This window comes from Rhynchophorus ferrugineus, unplaced genomic scaffold (genome assembly GCF_030347505.1).
Source record: "Rhynchophorus ferrugineus isolate W39M unplaced genomic scaffold, kcgeb_rfMv2 rfM7, whole genome shotgun sequence".
Taxonomy (NCBI): domain Eukaryota; kingdom Metazoa; phylum Arthropoda; class Insecta; order Coleoptera; family Curculionidae; genus Rhynchophorus; species Rhynchophorus ferrugineus.
This window is the reverse complement of record NW_027472586.1, coordinates 8,891,483-8,909,327: the sequence shown is the minus strand read 5'-3', so window position 1 is coordinate 8,909,327 and position 17,845 is coordinate 8,891,483. Positions and strand designations below refer to the sequence as shown.

Genomic DNA, 17,845 nt, shown 5'->3' with positions numbered 1-17,845 from the left:
AAAATCAATTCCAGAGTGATTCAAACATAATAAAATTGTTTTGTGCTTTCTTTTATCACTGTAGATGAAACATTAGCAAGATTTTCAATCAAAATGAAAGGCTAATAATGCACCTATAATATAAGAAAACGGCTTTTACTGACATTTTCAATTTTACCATGATGGGATGGGATGATGGTGGAAAAAATGGCTACTTCCTATACAAATTCATAATAATTTAGCGGGTAGTGGGTTAAGATATTATGAAAAGAAATATAGAGAGAAGAAAAGGAACAGAATTCTCGGATACATGGATAGAAGTTAATTAAAACAATCCAAATAATGCCATAATATCCGATTCCAAGGATTCACTCAAATAAAATGAAGATGTTACACAAATCCATAATCACTGCTATCCGCTAAAAGATCCTGTTTTCGTTCCTGTTCCCAACATTATCGTATCTTGACGAAAGGAAAACGTAAATCCGAGGATACCCTCCCACATTCAAATTAGTGATTCGCTATTAAACCGTCAAGATTACGACCATCACCGAATGTAATCATTAAAAGATCCCATCGCCGCTATTTGTTCCCGCGCTAACAGCTTTTACGCTGCACCCGCTTCCATCTTGAATTCAACAATAAATTCCCATAATACGAACAATGTTCTTAATACTGGCGGCGTATGTATGTATATTTGTGGATGTGTGTGTGCGTGTTTGCGGATATGAGTCCGCCTGTTCGAACACACAACTGCAGAATAGATTTAATTAAATGAATCGTTCTTGGATACAGAGAGTTTAACGTATATTTAGGACGTTTAACTATACATACAGGGTTAATTAAAGAACTTTCGTTGTAACTTATGATATGTGAGATGATGATGTTCATCAATAGACTATCAATAAATCCACATCATCAAAATTCTATTTTTTCATATGCGTTTTTAGCAGCGTTTAGGTTTGTTTAGTAACATAGAATAATTGTTTCAATGCCGCAATATTGGACACAATAGGGCTTAAGATGGTAGAAAAGGAAAATTAAGACGCAAATGAGGAATACCATTGATTATATGGATATAGAGAAATGTAATGCAATATAGTTATTCAAGGATTAACTGTGATAACCAAAAATGAGGACAAAATGGAGAATGATACATATATTAACTTAAAATCTGGTGATATGTAAGGCGTATCAGGGTAAAACTAAATTTGGACATTAACTATTTCTAAAATGTCTCGTTTTGCCGAATAGACACAATTGAGTGAAAAAACTTTACTCTGACCCGATACAAATATGTATGTTCACACCAAATTTAAAGTAAAACGATTCAATCGAACTTGACGTATCATGAAGACCGTCTGGAAATAAGTAGTTTCAAGAAAAGCCTGTTTAAAATTTCGTTTTTAGATGTTGCGTCAGTAAAACAGATATCTCCGAAAATATCTCAAATACTGAAAAATCCTAAAAGGATAAGTTCTTAAAGAATTAAGTTTTTAGAATATGAAAAAAAATCGATTTTTCCAAATTTCTAGACTAGAATATATCTTACAAAGAAAATAGTCACAAAAATGCCTAATAGGATATAGCATACGTTAGGGCATCTTATTTAAATTTAAATTTAGATTTAATATTATTTTAATTTAAATTTTTTCCATCAAAATTAATTCACAGTCGCTACCATACTGAATGTGTATACCCCTGGATCATTTTTCACATTTACCATTAGTTGATACGCCGCGAAAAAAACTACAAGAACCTTTCGGCCTCCAATACACAACGACCATATCTATCCCACCGCTTTGTGACCGACATGGTTTCTCCCCTACCGAAACCTCCTTTGAGACCCGGAAATCGGGGATTTCCCTTCCCGTATCGTAATCCTATTAAAAACCGTCTTTTTTACAGGCCAACCAACCGTCCCGGCCAAAAGTTAATTTGTCAACTGACAACAATAAGAATGGTCGGCGGTTATTAATGATAAATACGAGCGAGGCGTGAAGCAAGGAAAAAACGCGGACGAAGCTTCCCGTAAAAGCCGGGCTTTTTAATTATCGCTGCTATCGAAATGACGTTGTCCTTTTAAAATAATAGCTCTGATTTGTTCCATCCAACGAAAATCAAAATAATGATAGAAAATATTTCCGTAGAAAACTCTTGATTAATAAGTTTTTAAATTTCATTTATTCCAACAAACAAAAAACATCATTTACTTTAAAATTATGTAATATTTACTTCATTATGAAAAGAGAAAAGGTCCATCACACATCTTTCAATTATGAACAGCCTAAAACATAGTGTAAATCCCAACAACCAGAAGAATAGTCTTAGTTACTAAGAACTTACTCATATAATTCATAATAAAATAAAGTAAAACACAATATTTAATAGTTTTAATAGAACTAAGGTATTTTTAAACTTGAAAAGGTTGATATTAAGGTATTGGTAATAAATTGTTATCCCTGATACTTATTATATTAAATAATAGCTCTGATTTTTTCCGTCCAACAAAAAGCAAAATAATGATAGAGAATATCTTAGTAGCCGTATAAGCAGGAACACATTTTGTACCATTAAGAAGTGCCCAAGAAGATGTACCCTTTGTTTCTCTCTCATTTTTACTGTTAATATCCTTTCTAAATAACTGTTTAAGATTTCCATTGGCTATATTGCTCTTTGTTTTATTATTGTTACTATACTATAAATAAATATATGCACAATACTTTTATAAATACCTTCTAGATATCTTCTTTCAGTTACTCTTTACTCGTCAGTCCTCTATAATGTTCCTTCCTATTTTTCATACTTTTGTTATTTTTCCAATGTTTCCCTTTTTGGCCTGGTCGAATTTATTTTGCTTTCTTCGTTTTTTCCAATTTTTACTCGCCATAGATTAATTAGTTTTATGAATTGTTATTACCACAAACTACTCAGTCTGTGAGTAAACTCACAAATTTTGTCAAATTTGTACTCAAAATTACTATTTTACGATTTGACATTGATTAATACCTAGGAATTAATCAGTATCACCACTCGATAATTCCTGGACTTGACATACAGATGTCGTCCAGACAAAGGAGAGGTTGCCTATTTTTTTAATTTGAAACCTATTTTGAACTCAAAGACTCATCACCTAGACTATCAAAGACAATGATTCTACGAAAAATGTATAAAATAGTCATAGATATCCATCATTCTTGAGGAGGAGTTAGTCTTCTGAGCTTTAGTTAGTCGTAGTTAGGTTTTGGATTTAGTGAGTGATTATAGTTATATTAAAATATTATATAAAAATATAATCACAGTATATAAGTATACTATATACGTAAAGACCAAGATTTAGATAAAATAATTATTAGCTTGATATTTATCCCAATTTGAACAAGAATATTTCCCAAAACATGAAAGAAAGGAGAAAAAGTAAAGAATAATATAAAGTAAGGTCTACAGTATGTTCACGTAAATACTTTACCATTTGAATTTAATTATTATGATGTCATTTAGCTGAAATACAAACAAACATACTTTTTCTCTGCCAAGAAGATTACACTATTAGCCAACACAATACTATTTGCGGTTTTTCTTTTCTTGTATTGTAGAAAGAAACTCAAAACAGCTGGTGGATGTTACAGAACATTGTTGGGAACTTGAACGGTGAACAAATGAATGGTTAAAATGAATTTAAAGTGTTTATTTTAATATAATAATAAAGAAACTTTATTGATAGAAATAGTTAATATTTAGGAGAATAAAAATAATCAACAATAAATTTACAAATAAATTAAATTTAGTGTCAGGTTTTCGTCAACCTTTTTTTTCATGAGGTTATACTTTTCCTAATTTTAAGTATCTATGAGCTGAATTCTGATAATGGCCTGGAAATAGTTGATTCATCAACTGATGAATTGTCTGAAAGTTCTGAGAGATTCTGAACTGAATTTTCCTTAAATCGTATTTCTCAAGATCTTTGCAGATGTTTGCCATTCATTAATCAAAATAACCACTTTATAATAATGCTTACGTTAAATCGTAACCGAAAACGACAATTGGGATATGGCCGCATCAACAGTTTCTAAGTTTTTTCATGGACTTATACGCCTTTATACACTGAATAAGTTACTTTAAGTAGAGAAATGTCAAGACCATCGAAGTGAATGGTTAATCTAGGTTGTTTAACATTTGTTTACAATAATACTTCGCATTTTCACCCCTAGGTGCCACTGATCAAAATACACAAAATACAACATACATCATTATACTCACTTACATAACATTTTTAACTTATTTCAAATATAGAAAAATATTTGAGTCCTTTCAATGACTAATAAAATTAGAAACGAAACAAATTTATACTTAAACATGATTTATAGTTAACTTTATGGTTGCAGTTGACGGTGGTTCTGGTATAGCAATTAATTTTAACTACGTGAATAATCTTAACGCGTCATGGGAGTGTCTACTCCCGCCTCTTCAAACACACATACATACACATACACCACTCTGGATGGATTTAATTAAATGGATCCTTCCGTTCAGACAGTAAATCAGATCATGCCAGCTGATTTCGGTGGAAATTTCGCCGATGTAAATAGAAAACATTCATTAATTGGTGGTATCGTGTTGTATAACGCGCGTCTCTTTTCAGGCTAGGTTATTAAAGAAACTATTATTATAACTGATGTCAACCAGTTTTCCAGATAATTGTGCTTCGTGCTTTTATGCTATTCCGCAGTATGTTATCTGTTGTAAAATAGTATGCATTTTGTTGAATACCTGTTACTAGTTTCTGTCGCTTTCAACTTAATGAGGTATAATATGATTAATACTCGGGATAACGTTTCTATTGGTATATCTTCTAAATGAGATTTATAGAATATCAGTTCTGCAAGATCAAATATATTGGGGTGTAGAATACATTAGTCCATTTGATCGAGCCATATTAAATAAAGCCATACTTGTTTTATTATAGAAGTACATTGCTCTAGGTAAAAACAACTAGCTATTATGGGCTGTAGAGGCTTACAATGTCGTAGGTCCGTTGTAGCGTTTTTAATATTAAAATTAATTTAATTTTGATGTTCGGGTTATGTTCTATATCGGTTGGAGTTTTACCTAGTAGATTACTGTAATGTCGAATATCTCTAGTAATACCTATCCAGTGAAGCCATGCTTTAGCGCGTTTGAAAAGTAATTGTTTATAGAAAACAAACACACTATATAAAAGGAACACTATTCAGTTATTACGTACCAGTGCCAAAAGATACTTTTTTAATCCCAAAAAAGGAAAGACAGAGTGCATGATTATCGAAAATTTTATGAAATTTATGGCGATAAGCTCCATGCTTGAGTTCTAGATATCATCGCTGCCGAGATATTTTTCAAACAAATGTTTATGGACAATAAAAAGCAATAATAATGTAAGAAAAAATCATGATTAAAGCCCAGAGAATTCACAATTGGTCGCAAAACATAAAACCGTATTGATGCTAACGGAGATGATATTAAGTATTTAGTTTGATTAAAAACAACTAACTAGACTAAATGCTCAATCTACTGTGAGCAACTAATGCGAAATACGACGCTATTCAACTTATTGAATAACTAGTAGGTTTCGTACTTTATTCATGAATCTTCAGCCAAGGAAACATTAAATATTTATAAAAATCTAATTCGGTTGTTGTGTCTAATTCGGTTCGAAAGGTCTGGCTCTGTACTGCAGTAATTTCGACATGATTTCTTATGTTACTAATTATCAATACTTCATTCAATACTTGTTTATTGCGAAATAAAATAAATATGATGACATTCGAAATGATATTTTAATATAGTTAACAAGAAAAGTTCTATTAAAAGAAAATAACTCTTATTGAATTAATTAAGATATGAACGTGATTAAAATATTTTGTGTCATTATAATGCCATATTGTACATTGTTTAAATGGATCTTAACTTTATCTTATTCTCCTGTCATTTTCCCTGTCTGTCTGAGCAGTAATGAAGAGAAATAGTCATAAAATACGTGTGGTTTTCTTATGTGGATATCATATTCTATCAAAAAGACGTGGGAGAATGTATTAGCTGGCGAAGAAGAAATGTGTTTTTGAAAATAAAAACGATTCAAAATTATTTCACAGTTTTTTGCTTCTCTTAAGATATTAGTGCATATTTAAAAATCAGTGAACTGAATTTTCTATAGAATGTGTTTAGTTTAATATTCGAAAAAAATGTGCATTAAAGGCCCTAAATTTTTTTTGAAGCATATCAAGGTCTACTACAGCCGAGAATTCCTGATATAATCTAATGATATTCAACCACATGTGCACACGTTTAACCTAAAATAATGTTTTTGCCTGTTAAGCGGCGATTAGACGCTACAGAAAGCAAAAAAAATCCATGAAATTCTAATTCAGCAAATTATAATTTCCAATTTCATGGTAGTTGGTCCTAACGGTGCCCCGGGGGTGTTTCCTGCATATATTTTTCTTTCTTTCTAGCGGCCACCTCCCCGAACCATCATTTGCGTGAGGATTATCAGCAGCGAAATTACATGCATCAATAGTCCAAGGGGTGAAGGGTGGAGGAGGAGAAGGAGGAGGAGGAGGAGCAGTAGAGGGTAGGGGGAGATGGTGTGATTTAAATTGCGGAGATTTGCGCGAGATTTAAAATGCAAATCCGCGAACGGAAAAAGTGCTTTTGCGGCAAATTAATTTCGGAATTAAGTCGATTTGTTTTGAGGATTTTGGGAGAGTCCGCGTATATACCCGTTGAGGCATTTTCTGGGCTGTTTGATTTTGAAAATCGCTTGTTTTAGTTCGCCAATTGGTTCTGAGCTGCCTAGTGTTCCATTCACGACTTAGTTATGATCGTAGCCCAGTTTGTTTAAAAATTAATTAATAATTTTACTACCTCTCCCTAAACTAGCAATATAAGTAACAATTAATTTTAATCTGACTTAACCTACCAACAAACAATTACACCTGATATATTTTTCACTGAATAATTTAGTGTTTAAACATTTGCAAGATCAGAAGGTTTCGATAATGACATTATCAATATTTCGGTTGGACTTTGGACGCTTCAGTGTTGACGTGGTTCTGGAGCCTTCTTTGATAAGAATCGGCAAGTCTTCTGACAATGTCCATGACAATATGAATTTCTAGGTCCCGATGGAGATCACAAACGCGTACGTGCCAAGACGCATTCATAATACACTTCAGCACGTTATTCTGGAACCTCTGAATTACGTGGACAGTGGAGTCACAGGCCCAATCCCCAAAGCTGAATTGTAGAGATCCACACTGGTCTCGGTATGTGCTGATATAAAATAAGCATGTTGTAGGTTGATAGTTCGGGGTTCGGTCAAGCAACGAAAACATTTTCCTGAAGTGTTGAGTTAATGGGCTATTTTTGTATGCTCCTTCCATCTGAACTTGGTACCCAGGGTCATGTCAAGGTATTCTGCTGTGTTGGCATATGAAACTTGCATGCCGTTAATAAACACGCTTTGATGTGGTTCTCCTATTCGTGAACTCAACATTTGTAGATTTTGCTTCATTCAATCTGATTCGCCATATTGTATTCCGGATATCGACTTTATCAAGAGAAGATTTTAGCTTTTGGGTCGAGCTTGCCACAGTCTCTGCTACTACTAATATTGTTGCATCATCAGCAAAGGTAACATTTGTGCTATATAATGTAGTCGTGAGATCACTGATATAAAGGAGAGACCGGCTCACGTATAATCACATAATATATAACAAGTATATATCCCCTAATGTTATACTGAAAATATGTTAAAATATTCCTAATAAAATTAAAAATATAGTAGCATAAATTATTCCTAATAAATATGATATATATCAGACTAGTTAATATAAAATGGTTACATATATTAACAGGTCAATTGAAAAGTCCACGGCTTCACACATAGATGGCGCTACTAGAATTAAATGCATATGTTTTTAGTTAGCCCTAACTTCCAAAAGATGCGTGTATAAATTTGACAGCTGTCGGATCATTAGCTTGTGAATCATAGTATTTTGAGTGAAGAAACTTTTGTTATTGTGAAAAAATGGATAATATAGAAATAATATAGAAAAATACAGCTGAAGCAAAAATTTGGCTTGATGCCGAGTTTCCGGAGACTGCCCCAGGAAAATCAACCATTAAGGATTGGTTTGCTAAGTTTAGAGGTGGTGAAATGAGCAACGAAGACGGCGAACGCAGTAGACGCCGAAAAGAGGTTTTTTCGCACGAAAACATTTTAAAAATCCACAAAATGATTTTGAATGACTGTAAATTGAAATTGAATGAAATGGCAGACACTCTAAAGATATCAACTGAACGTGTAGATCATATCATTTACGGTGATCAAGCGTAATAAACCCGAATTTTTGCGTCGATATGCCACAATAGATGAAACATGGCTCCAACATTTCAAAATCCAACAAAAAAATACATGAATTGGGATTCGAAATGCTTCCTCATCCACTTTATTCTCCGGATCTGGCCCCCAGCGACTATTCTCTATTCTTCTGGTCTCAAAAGAATGCTCGCTGGGAATACATTTTCGTTGAATGAAGAGGTGATCGCCGAAACTCAGGCCTATTTTGAAGCAAAGGACAAATCGTACTACAAAAATGGCATCGAAGAGTTGGAGGGTCGCTATAATCAGTGTAACACCCTTGAAGGGAGTTATGTTGAATAAAAAAACTAATTTTGCCAAAAAATGTATTTTACTATGGCAGGCCAGGGACTTTTCAACTGACCTGTTACATTGACCTATTATTGATGTTATATTGAAAATATGTTAAAATATTCATAATAAATTAAAAAGTATAGTAGCATAAATTATTCCTGATAAATATGATATATATCAGACTAGTTACTATAAAATTATTACATATATTGCTTATATTATATATATTAAACATATATTAAAATATCAATAGTGAAGAGATAATAATGATTTGAAAAATAAGAATAAACGGTGAATCATGCTAACATAAATTATGAATCACTGCAATTCTATACTATTAAGAGCACAGTTTTAATATACATTCTGCTGTAAAAAAAATAAGCTATACAAGAAAAGGTGTAATAAAAATGACAAAAATATACTATAGCGAGTTGTATTGAGTACATAATTATAAAAAGAAATAGGAATAAGCTCATTTACCACAAATTAAAAAAAATAGATCAATTTTATTTATAAAAAAGAGGAATTACCAAACAAACCAAACAATGACGGTTTGGATTCGAGCTTATCTAGAACATTCATATCTCGACAACGCCAAAAGTGGTCAGACCAAAATAAAGATCAAACTGTACAAATATTACATATAACCCAACTACTGTTATAATGCATTCTCGAACATCCCCCAACCTCTAACACGCCATGACAACTATAAATCCGAACGGGTGGGACCGAAACCATAGTGCTGCTAACTGACACAATGTTAAATAGCAATTTCCTGCTTATTTACAATCTAAATCAAATCGCAGACACGTTTAATGAACAAACACAAACGAGATTTAACTCCTTTTGTAAACAGAACGGGCGTGCGGAACTTTCTTTTTAAACTAAATAGAACAGAAAAGATGACTCCGGGTATTTTGTGTGTCGTCATACCGATCTACCCCCTTCCCCCGGCCCCTCGCCGCTTCCGTTCCCTCGCTGTGCTGCCGGTTTTTACCGCAATTGCAGTTTTTTAATGAGTTCGCTACTCCATGTCTCTCGTAATAGGCTTGCTTTGTCCTAACTGTGACGCTATCATTAACTTCAAGGTTACAGTTGCCGAGCTGCTTGCAGATTTTGATGTTCTTATTGATTTTTATAGTTATTTAAGTTTTTCAAATATATTTAGACTATGGTTCCTAAATATTAAAATCGAACAAATGTTCAAAAGAGCATTGCTCATTTGACTACGATGATAAACGATGAGGGTGTAAATATTTGGGAGAGGACAAAGCGCAGACGGTTGGTTGAAGATAATAATAGGAAGGTGGCCTTCTAAAAAACCACGACCAACCGACAGCATGAGAAAGACACGACTTCAATGGATTAGACAATATCGAATATGCCTGTTGAAGAGTGAAGTCGAGTAAGTAAAACATTTTTGAACAACACAATTTATCAATAACGAATTTCTAGTATTAATTCTATTACCTGACGAGTCAACCTTTCAAATTTTGATTGACAAAAGTTCAAAGGAAAGAAAGAATGATGGTGACGAATCAATATCACCCTAATGTTAGCTCTATTCGAGATCAAATTTATGAAATGTATAAAAGCAGTGAGTAATTTTTTGCATATAAATACAATTATTTCAGTGACAACTGTTAGTTTGGAAAATATCGATGGAAAACTTACGGATACGCAGCTTTTTACGGAATGTAAGTCATCCCAAGAGAACGCAGTAGTACTAACGGAAGTAACACAGTAGAAAGGAGAAGTACAGTGATATTAAAATAACTTGACAAGGAAACACAGTAATGACGGAAACAAGAACTAGATGAAAAGGTAAATATAAAAAATGGTCCTAGAGCTCTACCTCAGAGATGGTGTGGAAAAGGGTTCTATGTAAATATAATAGAATTACTCTAACCTAGAAACTATTGTTGGTGTAAAATTAACAGTAGATTGAGAAGTCCTTCGATAATAAATGTATTAGATGTTAAATTCTTATTATAATATTAATTTTTGTTTCATTATATTATTTAAATTAAATTTTTGTTACAAATAAAAGTTAAAATTAACTAAAAGCCAAAGTTTATGTAGAAAAATTGCGACGTTTTGATATAAAATGTAACTCATTAACTCTATTTACTTTTTGATTTTCTATTTACTATTATTAATAATTCTGTTTTAAATATATACGTCTTTTGTCGAATAGTTAATCCTCATTAATATATTTATTAACAAATCTAATTACATATGAAACGTAAGTAGTAAAAAATATATATAGCGACTCTGAATCTCGTTAATTAAATTTAAATTAATGCAGAGCAAAAAAAGCTGGAGCTTATCAGATGTAAACGTCAATTGATTAGTCCCGTTCCGACTATAAAATAATTAATTTATTAGAATGTTTTTGGACATACAAATATTAACGGATTGATTTATAGTTGTACTAATTAATATGAGTGTGGTAAAATGATGCGATAGATTGTTTGAAAATAACGTATATCTAGATTTGGAATTCGTAAACAATTTTGAAAAGCATGGCAATTTGATTTAATATATAATAAAAAGATGCAGCGTATATATTTATAAGATAATAATAAAGAAATATATTTTGACGTAAAACATTCCGTTTTCCCCAGTTTCTTTCTATGATATTATTCCCATAAAGTATTTTATGAATAAATAGGTCACTGAAAACTGTATCTATCTGCTCCAACACAAAGATTATACATAATAAAAATGATAATAACACGATCGATAGGAAAATAGAACAGATAAATAACTAAAATAAAAGGGATCTGCATATACAGTTATTTAGTAAGGCTATGATGTAAAATATATTTATTTCTATTTGAAAAACGTTAGAGAGATAAGTAAAACAGAATTTAAAGAAAAAACGTAATTTGTTCCATATATATATATATATATATATATATATATATATATATATATATATAATATGAAAACAAGAATAAGTGAACTGTTAATTAAGAATAACAAAAGGTGAATCATGGTATTATAAATTATGCATCGCTGTAAATCTACGCTATTTTGAACACGACTTTAAAATACAGTTAGTAGTAAACTAAATTAGATTAGATTTATTTAAAAAGAAGTAGCGAAAATCGAGTGAAATATAGATAAATAGAATAATAGAAGAATTTATAAATTGGTAAATAACAATAATAAAGGGTAAGACATAGCTTTAATATAGAGTTATAGTAAAATAATTAAGCTACATCATAAAAGGTATAACAGAAATGAAAAATAAACGATAATGTATATAGCGGTAAAAAAATATGAATAGCGCATTCACCAAAAATTCAAAAATACGACTGCTACATATATATATATATATATATATATATATATATATATATATAATATGAAGTGATAGTTTACATAAGATTTATTAATAATATATAAAAAACGAAAAACAAGAATTAGTGAACTGTTAAATAAGAATAATAAAAGGTGAATCATGGTATTATAAATTATGCATCGCTGTAAATCTACGTCATTTTGAACACAGCTTTAACATACAGTTTGTAGTAAAATAAATTAGATTAGATTTATTTAAAAAGAAGTAGCGAAAATATAATGAAATATAGATAAATAGAATAATAGAATTTATAAATTGGTAAATAACAATAATAAACGGTAAAACATAACTTTAAAATAGAGTTATAGTAAAATAACTAAGCTACATCATAAAAGGTATAACAGAAATGAAAAATAAACGATAACGTATATAGCGGTAAAAAATATTAAAAGCGCATTCACCAAAAATTCAAAAATACGATATATATATATATATATATATATATATATATATATATATATATATATATATATATATAATACGAAGTGATAGTATACATAAGATTTGTTAATAATATATAAAAAACGAAAGACAAGAATTAGTGAACTGTTAAATAAGAATAATAAAAGGTGAATCATGATATTATAAATTATGCATCGCTGAAAATCTACGTTATTTTGAACACAGCTTTAACATACAGTTAGTAGTAAAATAAATTAGATTAGATTTATTTAAAAAGAGGTAGCGAAAATCGAGTGAAATATAGATAAATAGAATAATAGAAGAATTTATAAATTGCTAAATAACAATAATAAAGGGTAAAACATAGCTCTAATATAGAGTTATAGTAAAATAATTAAGCTACATCATAAAAGGTATAACAGAAATGAAAAATAAACGATAACGTATATAGTGGTAAAAAAATATGAAAAGCGCATTCACCAAAAATTCAAAAATACGACTGCTCTCTCTCTCTCTCTCTCTCTCTATATATATATATATATATATATATATATATATATATTATATATATATATATATATATATATATAATATGAAGTGATAGTTTACATAAGATTTATTAATAATATATAAAAAACGAAAAACAAGAATTAGTGAACTGTTAAATAAGAATAATAAAAGGTGAATCATGGTATTATAAATTATGCATCGCTGTAAATCTACGTCATTTTGAACACAGCTTTAACATACAGTAAGTAGTAAAATAAATTAGATTAGATTTATTTAAAAAGAAGTAGCGAAAATATAATGAAATATAGATAAATAGAATAATAGAATTTATAAATTGGTAAATAACAATAATAAACGGTAAAACATAACTTTAAAATAGAGTTATAGTAAAATAATTAAGCTACATCATAAAAGGTATAACAGAAATGAAAAATAAACGATAACGTATATAGCGGTAAAAAATATTAAAAGCGCATTCACCAAAAATTCAAAAATACGATATATATATATATATATATATATATATATATATATATATATATATATATATATATATATATATATATATATATATATATATATATATAATACGAAGTGATAGTATACATAAGATTTATTAATAATATATAAAAAACGAAAAACAAGAATTAGTGAACTGTTAAATAAGAATAATAAAAGGTGAATCATGGTATTATAAATTATGCATCGCTGTAAATCTACGTCATTTTGAACACAGCTTTAACATACAGTTTGTAGTAAAATAAATTAGATTAGATTTATTTAAAAAGAAGTAGCGAAAATATAATGAAATATAGATAAATAGAATAATAGAATTTATAAATTGGTAAATAACAATAATAAACGGTAAAACATAACTTTAAAATAGAGTTATAGTAAAATAACTAAGCTACATCATAAAAGGTATAACAGAAATGAAAAATAAACGATAACGTATATAGCGGTAAAAAATATTAAAAGCGCATTCACCAAAAATTCAAAAATACGATATATATATATATATATATATATATATATATATATATATATATATATATATATATATAATACGAAGTGATAGTATACATAAGATTTATTAATAATATATAAAAAACGAAAGACAAGAATTAGTGAACTGTTAAATAAGAATAATAAAAGGTGAATCATGGTATTATAAATTATGCATCGCTGAAAATCTACGTTATTTTGAACACAGCTTTAACATACAGTTAGTAGTAAAATAAATTAGATTAGATTTATTTAAAAAGAGGTAGCGAAAATCGAGTGAAATATAGATAAATAGAATAATAGAAGAATTTATAAATTGCTAAATAACAATAATAAAGGGTAAAACATAGCTCTAATATAGAGTTATAGTAAAATAATTAAGCTACATCATAAAAGGTATAACAGAAATGAAAAATAAACGATAACGTATATAGTGGTAAAAAAATATGAAAAGCGCATTCACCAAAAATTCAAAAATACGACTGCTCTCTCTCTCTCTCTCTCTATATATATATATATATATATATATATATATATATATATATATAATATGAAGTGATAGTTTACATAAGATTTATTAATAATATATAAAAAACGAGAAACAAGAATTAGTGAACTGTTAAATAAGAATAATAAAAGGTGAATCATAGTATTATAAATTATGCATCGCTGTAAATCTACGTTATTTTGAACACAGCTTTAACATACAGTTAGTAGTAAAATAAATTAGATTAGATTTATTTAAAAAGAGGTAGCGAAAATCGAGTGAAATATAGATAAATAGAATAATAGAAGAATTTATAAATCGGTACATAACAATAATAAACAGTAAAACATACGAAAAGCGCATTCACCAAAAATTCAAAAATACGATTGCTATATATATATATATATATATATATATATATATATATATGAATTGATAAATAAGAATAATAAAAGGTGAATACTGGTACTACAAATTATGAACTCACATTTAATATATATGTTTTAGTAAAATAAATAAGCTACACTACAAAAGGTGTAACAAAAACGAAAACAGAAATTCGATAACGTATACAACTCGATTTATAAAAAGCGCATTCGCCATAAGTAAAAAATACGACGGGCTCAAAAACGAGGACATGCAGATTCATTTTACGGTTAAAAAAGGGGGCTCTCGACGTCAGCAAACAAAGGGAAGAACCGAAAACAACAGCGGGAATTACGTAAGAGAGCCGGATCGCGACCGGGTTCGAGCTTACCTAGAATGTTCATATCTCGACAGCGCCACACTAGATGTCAGACTGGTCCTCGGTCGGCCGTGTTTTGTTCCGCACTGCGTGCTACGTCACGTTTCCCCCACCCCCGTGGCGCGATGCACGTGGTGGGCGGGAGGAACGGCAGCAGTTGCGGCGGCTAAGCCTAATAACTCGCAGTTCGACGATTTATGGACGATCTAGGGCGGCCTAGATTGTGCGTACGGTGCCGTGACGGCGCGCGTGTTCCTCGCGGATGGACGCGGCCCGTTTGATTTCAATTTCCAATAGTCGCCTCGGTTTTATATCTTCGGCGGTATCGCGTTTTCGCTCGATTGCCGGGTGAATTGATTTAAGGCCGAAGCGTATTTTGATCAGGTGGAGAGCTGATAAGTAAAAGTTAATGATATGGAGTCTCGGGAATCGTTATTTTAAGAGAGAAACGCTCAGATATCATGATTCTAATAAATAAAATATATAGTGTCGTAAAAGAAGTGAGGTTAATGTTTTATTATCAAATTCCGCAATTTTTTGATAATAAAATGGTTAGAGGGTAGTCAAGGTCTTACAAATTCTATTTGATTCTTTGTTAATTTAGAACAACTGCGTTGAGGTTTTATATAAATAAATATAACAATAAATATATAGTCTAACTGAAAATGACAATTGAATTTTTGTAACAACAAACAGCATTATAATATGGAAAGTTAGAGACAAATCTTTATTAATTTATTATACAGAGTCCTTCCAATAAAACAGACACTGCATGTTATCAAAATTAATAATGCAACGTTGCCGCACCAAATTTAAAATTAAAAAAAATATTTTTTTAAATCTGAAAACAAAATACTATTGTAAATAAAATAATGTATATTTATCAACGGTGCTGATTACGTGCATCGGCTGTTTTATTGGAAGTACTATATATAGCATATAGCATATATATAGTAATATTTAGCATACTAATGGAAGATTATAAAAAAATGTGCGGGCTTGGTGGACGTAGTGGTCAATTGATGCAATGAACAATCATTCCTGTGATACTAGTAACAAGGGTAGGAAAGCCCAGATGTTTTCTGGGATGGTCTCCATGTTGGTCAGTTGCCAGTCGGCAGACTTTATGCCGACGACCGTGGTTAACCAGTAGGTCCAGTCCAGATAAACCCTTAGTTCGTAAAAAAGGCTTCAAAATATAACCCGAAAAAAGAAACCGATATAATCGATTCTAATACTATAAATACCACCAAACTTGAGGCTTACGGATTATTTTCGGTCCTTTTTAACGAGGGAATAATTCTTCGGCTTATACACGGGAAAAAAATGGAACCGTTTCCGTAATTCAGGTTCGTTCCCATTTGTTCGCAGGGCCTCATTTATAAATAATAAAGGGCGTCTGTTGCTGGCTAAAAATAACGACAATATAACTAAGCCGGTGCCGTTTTTCTATGCCGTAGGCGATGATAAATAGGTGAAGAGTTTCCTCTGGCAAAAAAGCGGAAACAATATGGGCACGTCCCGTGCCCAAAGTTTCGCGAAACAATGTGATGAGACGCCGAATGAAATATGTACGCAGATGGTAAAAAATATGGCATTGGGGAAATTTATTTTTAATAAACGAACGGACCGAAGCTAGCGGGGTGGGGGTTGGAACGTTGCGGGACGGATTTTCGACGTTGAATTTTATTTAATGTTACGTTTTGTTTGGTGTTCTACCCAACAATATCGTTTATAATGCTTACAACTACTTGTCTACTATATATTTTGGTTATATACTATGTGTATTAGATACATTTAGAAAAACTGATTGCTAAGATTTCGATCCTCTAAGAGCATGAAAAATTAGGTATGAAATCAAGCATATTTGGTACCAAACAACACCTGAGATGAAAATAGTGCTGACGCCAAGAAAGAAACTGAATGCCATAATGCTTCAAGACATCCGACGGTCTAAATAAACCGATATAGTCCAAGAACCGTATTGACCTTAGAAACCCAGTTAAAGTGCGAATTTTAAGGAATTTTTGGGTGCATATTTTTAGCAATATAAGAAAATTATGATTGGATAGGTCTTTTCTAGAAGTAACTACTGGTCAGGTGGTGAGAAGAATAGTATTCCAGGCCACTTTCTCGGTACAGAATACTCAAGGAAGGAGCAATGGAGCAAATGCGATGTAACCATCTAACTAGACAGTCTTCTCGAAGTCTTCAGACACAGCCTCGACAGTCTTCGGATGATACACACAGTCTATAACACAGTACATTTAAATACTTGGTCAAAGGAGCGGGCATTTGCTGCCACTTTGAGTTCGTGAAGGTTGTCGTCACTAATCGTTTATATCCGTTTATCGTTGTAACTAATAATTTAGTGTAAATAAAGTCTTTCAACTTCGCCAGTGTTTTCTTTTTATAATCGGGAAGAAAAATTCGCTCAACAGAAATGTTTAGACGCCGACGTAGTGCTTCTGCGATTCTCTATTTCACTATAATCCGGAAATTAGTTATGATACCAAAAAATCAATCACAATTAGGAAAATAATGAACGGAATCACTTGTCAATATTTTAAGGAATTAAAATATAGCGGTGAATCTACTAGGTTGTACTCTGTCAATGGAAAAGTAAAATTGCAATAATTCGTCCCTTCAACA

General features: G+C 30.9%; 1 protein-coding gene across 9 annotated transcripts in view; it reads right to left on the bottom strand.

Moving 5' to 3' along the window:
- The window catches only part of cpx (synaptic transmission protein complexin), a 443,610-nt gene that overhangs the window by 76,729 nt on the left and 349,036 nt on the right, over positions 1-17,845 (bottom strand). Inside the window, exon 1 of one of the 9 annotated variants that reach the window (XM_076409244.1) lies at positions 15,206-15,335. The exons of the other annotated variants lie outside the window; for them this stretch is intronic. Coding sequence (XP_076265359.1) covers positions 15,206-15,218 — 13 coding nt within the window. The 5' untranslated portion in view covers positions 15,219-15,335. Of the gene's footprint in view, positions 1-15,205; positions 15,336-17,845 lie in introns of those variants that run through there. 9 annotated transcript variants of the gene reach the window in all.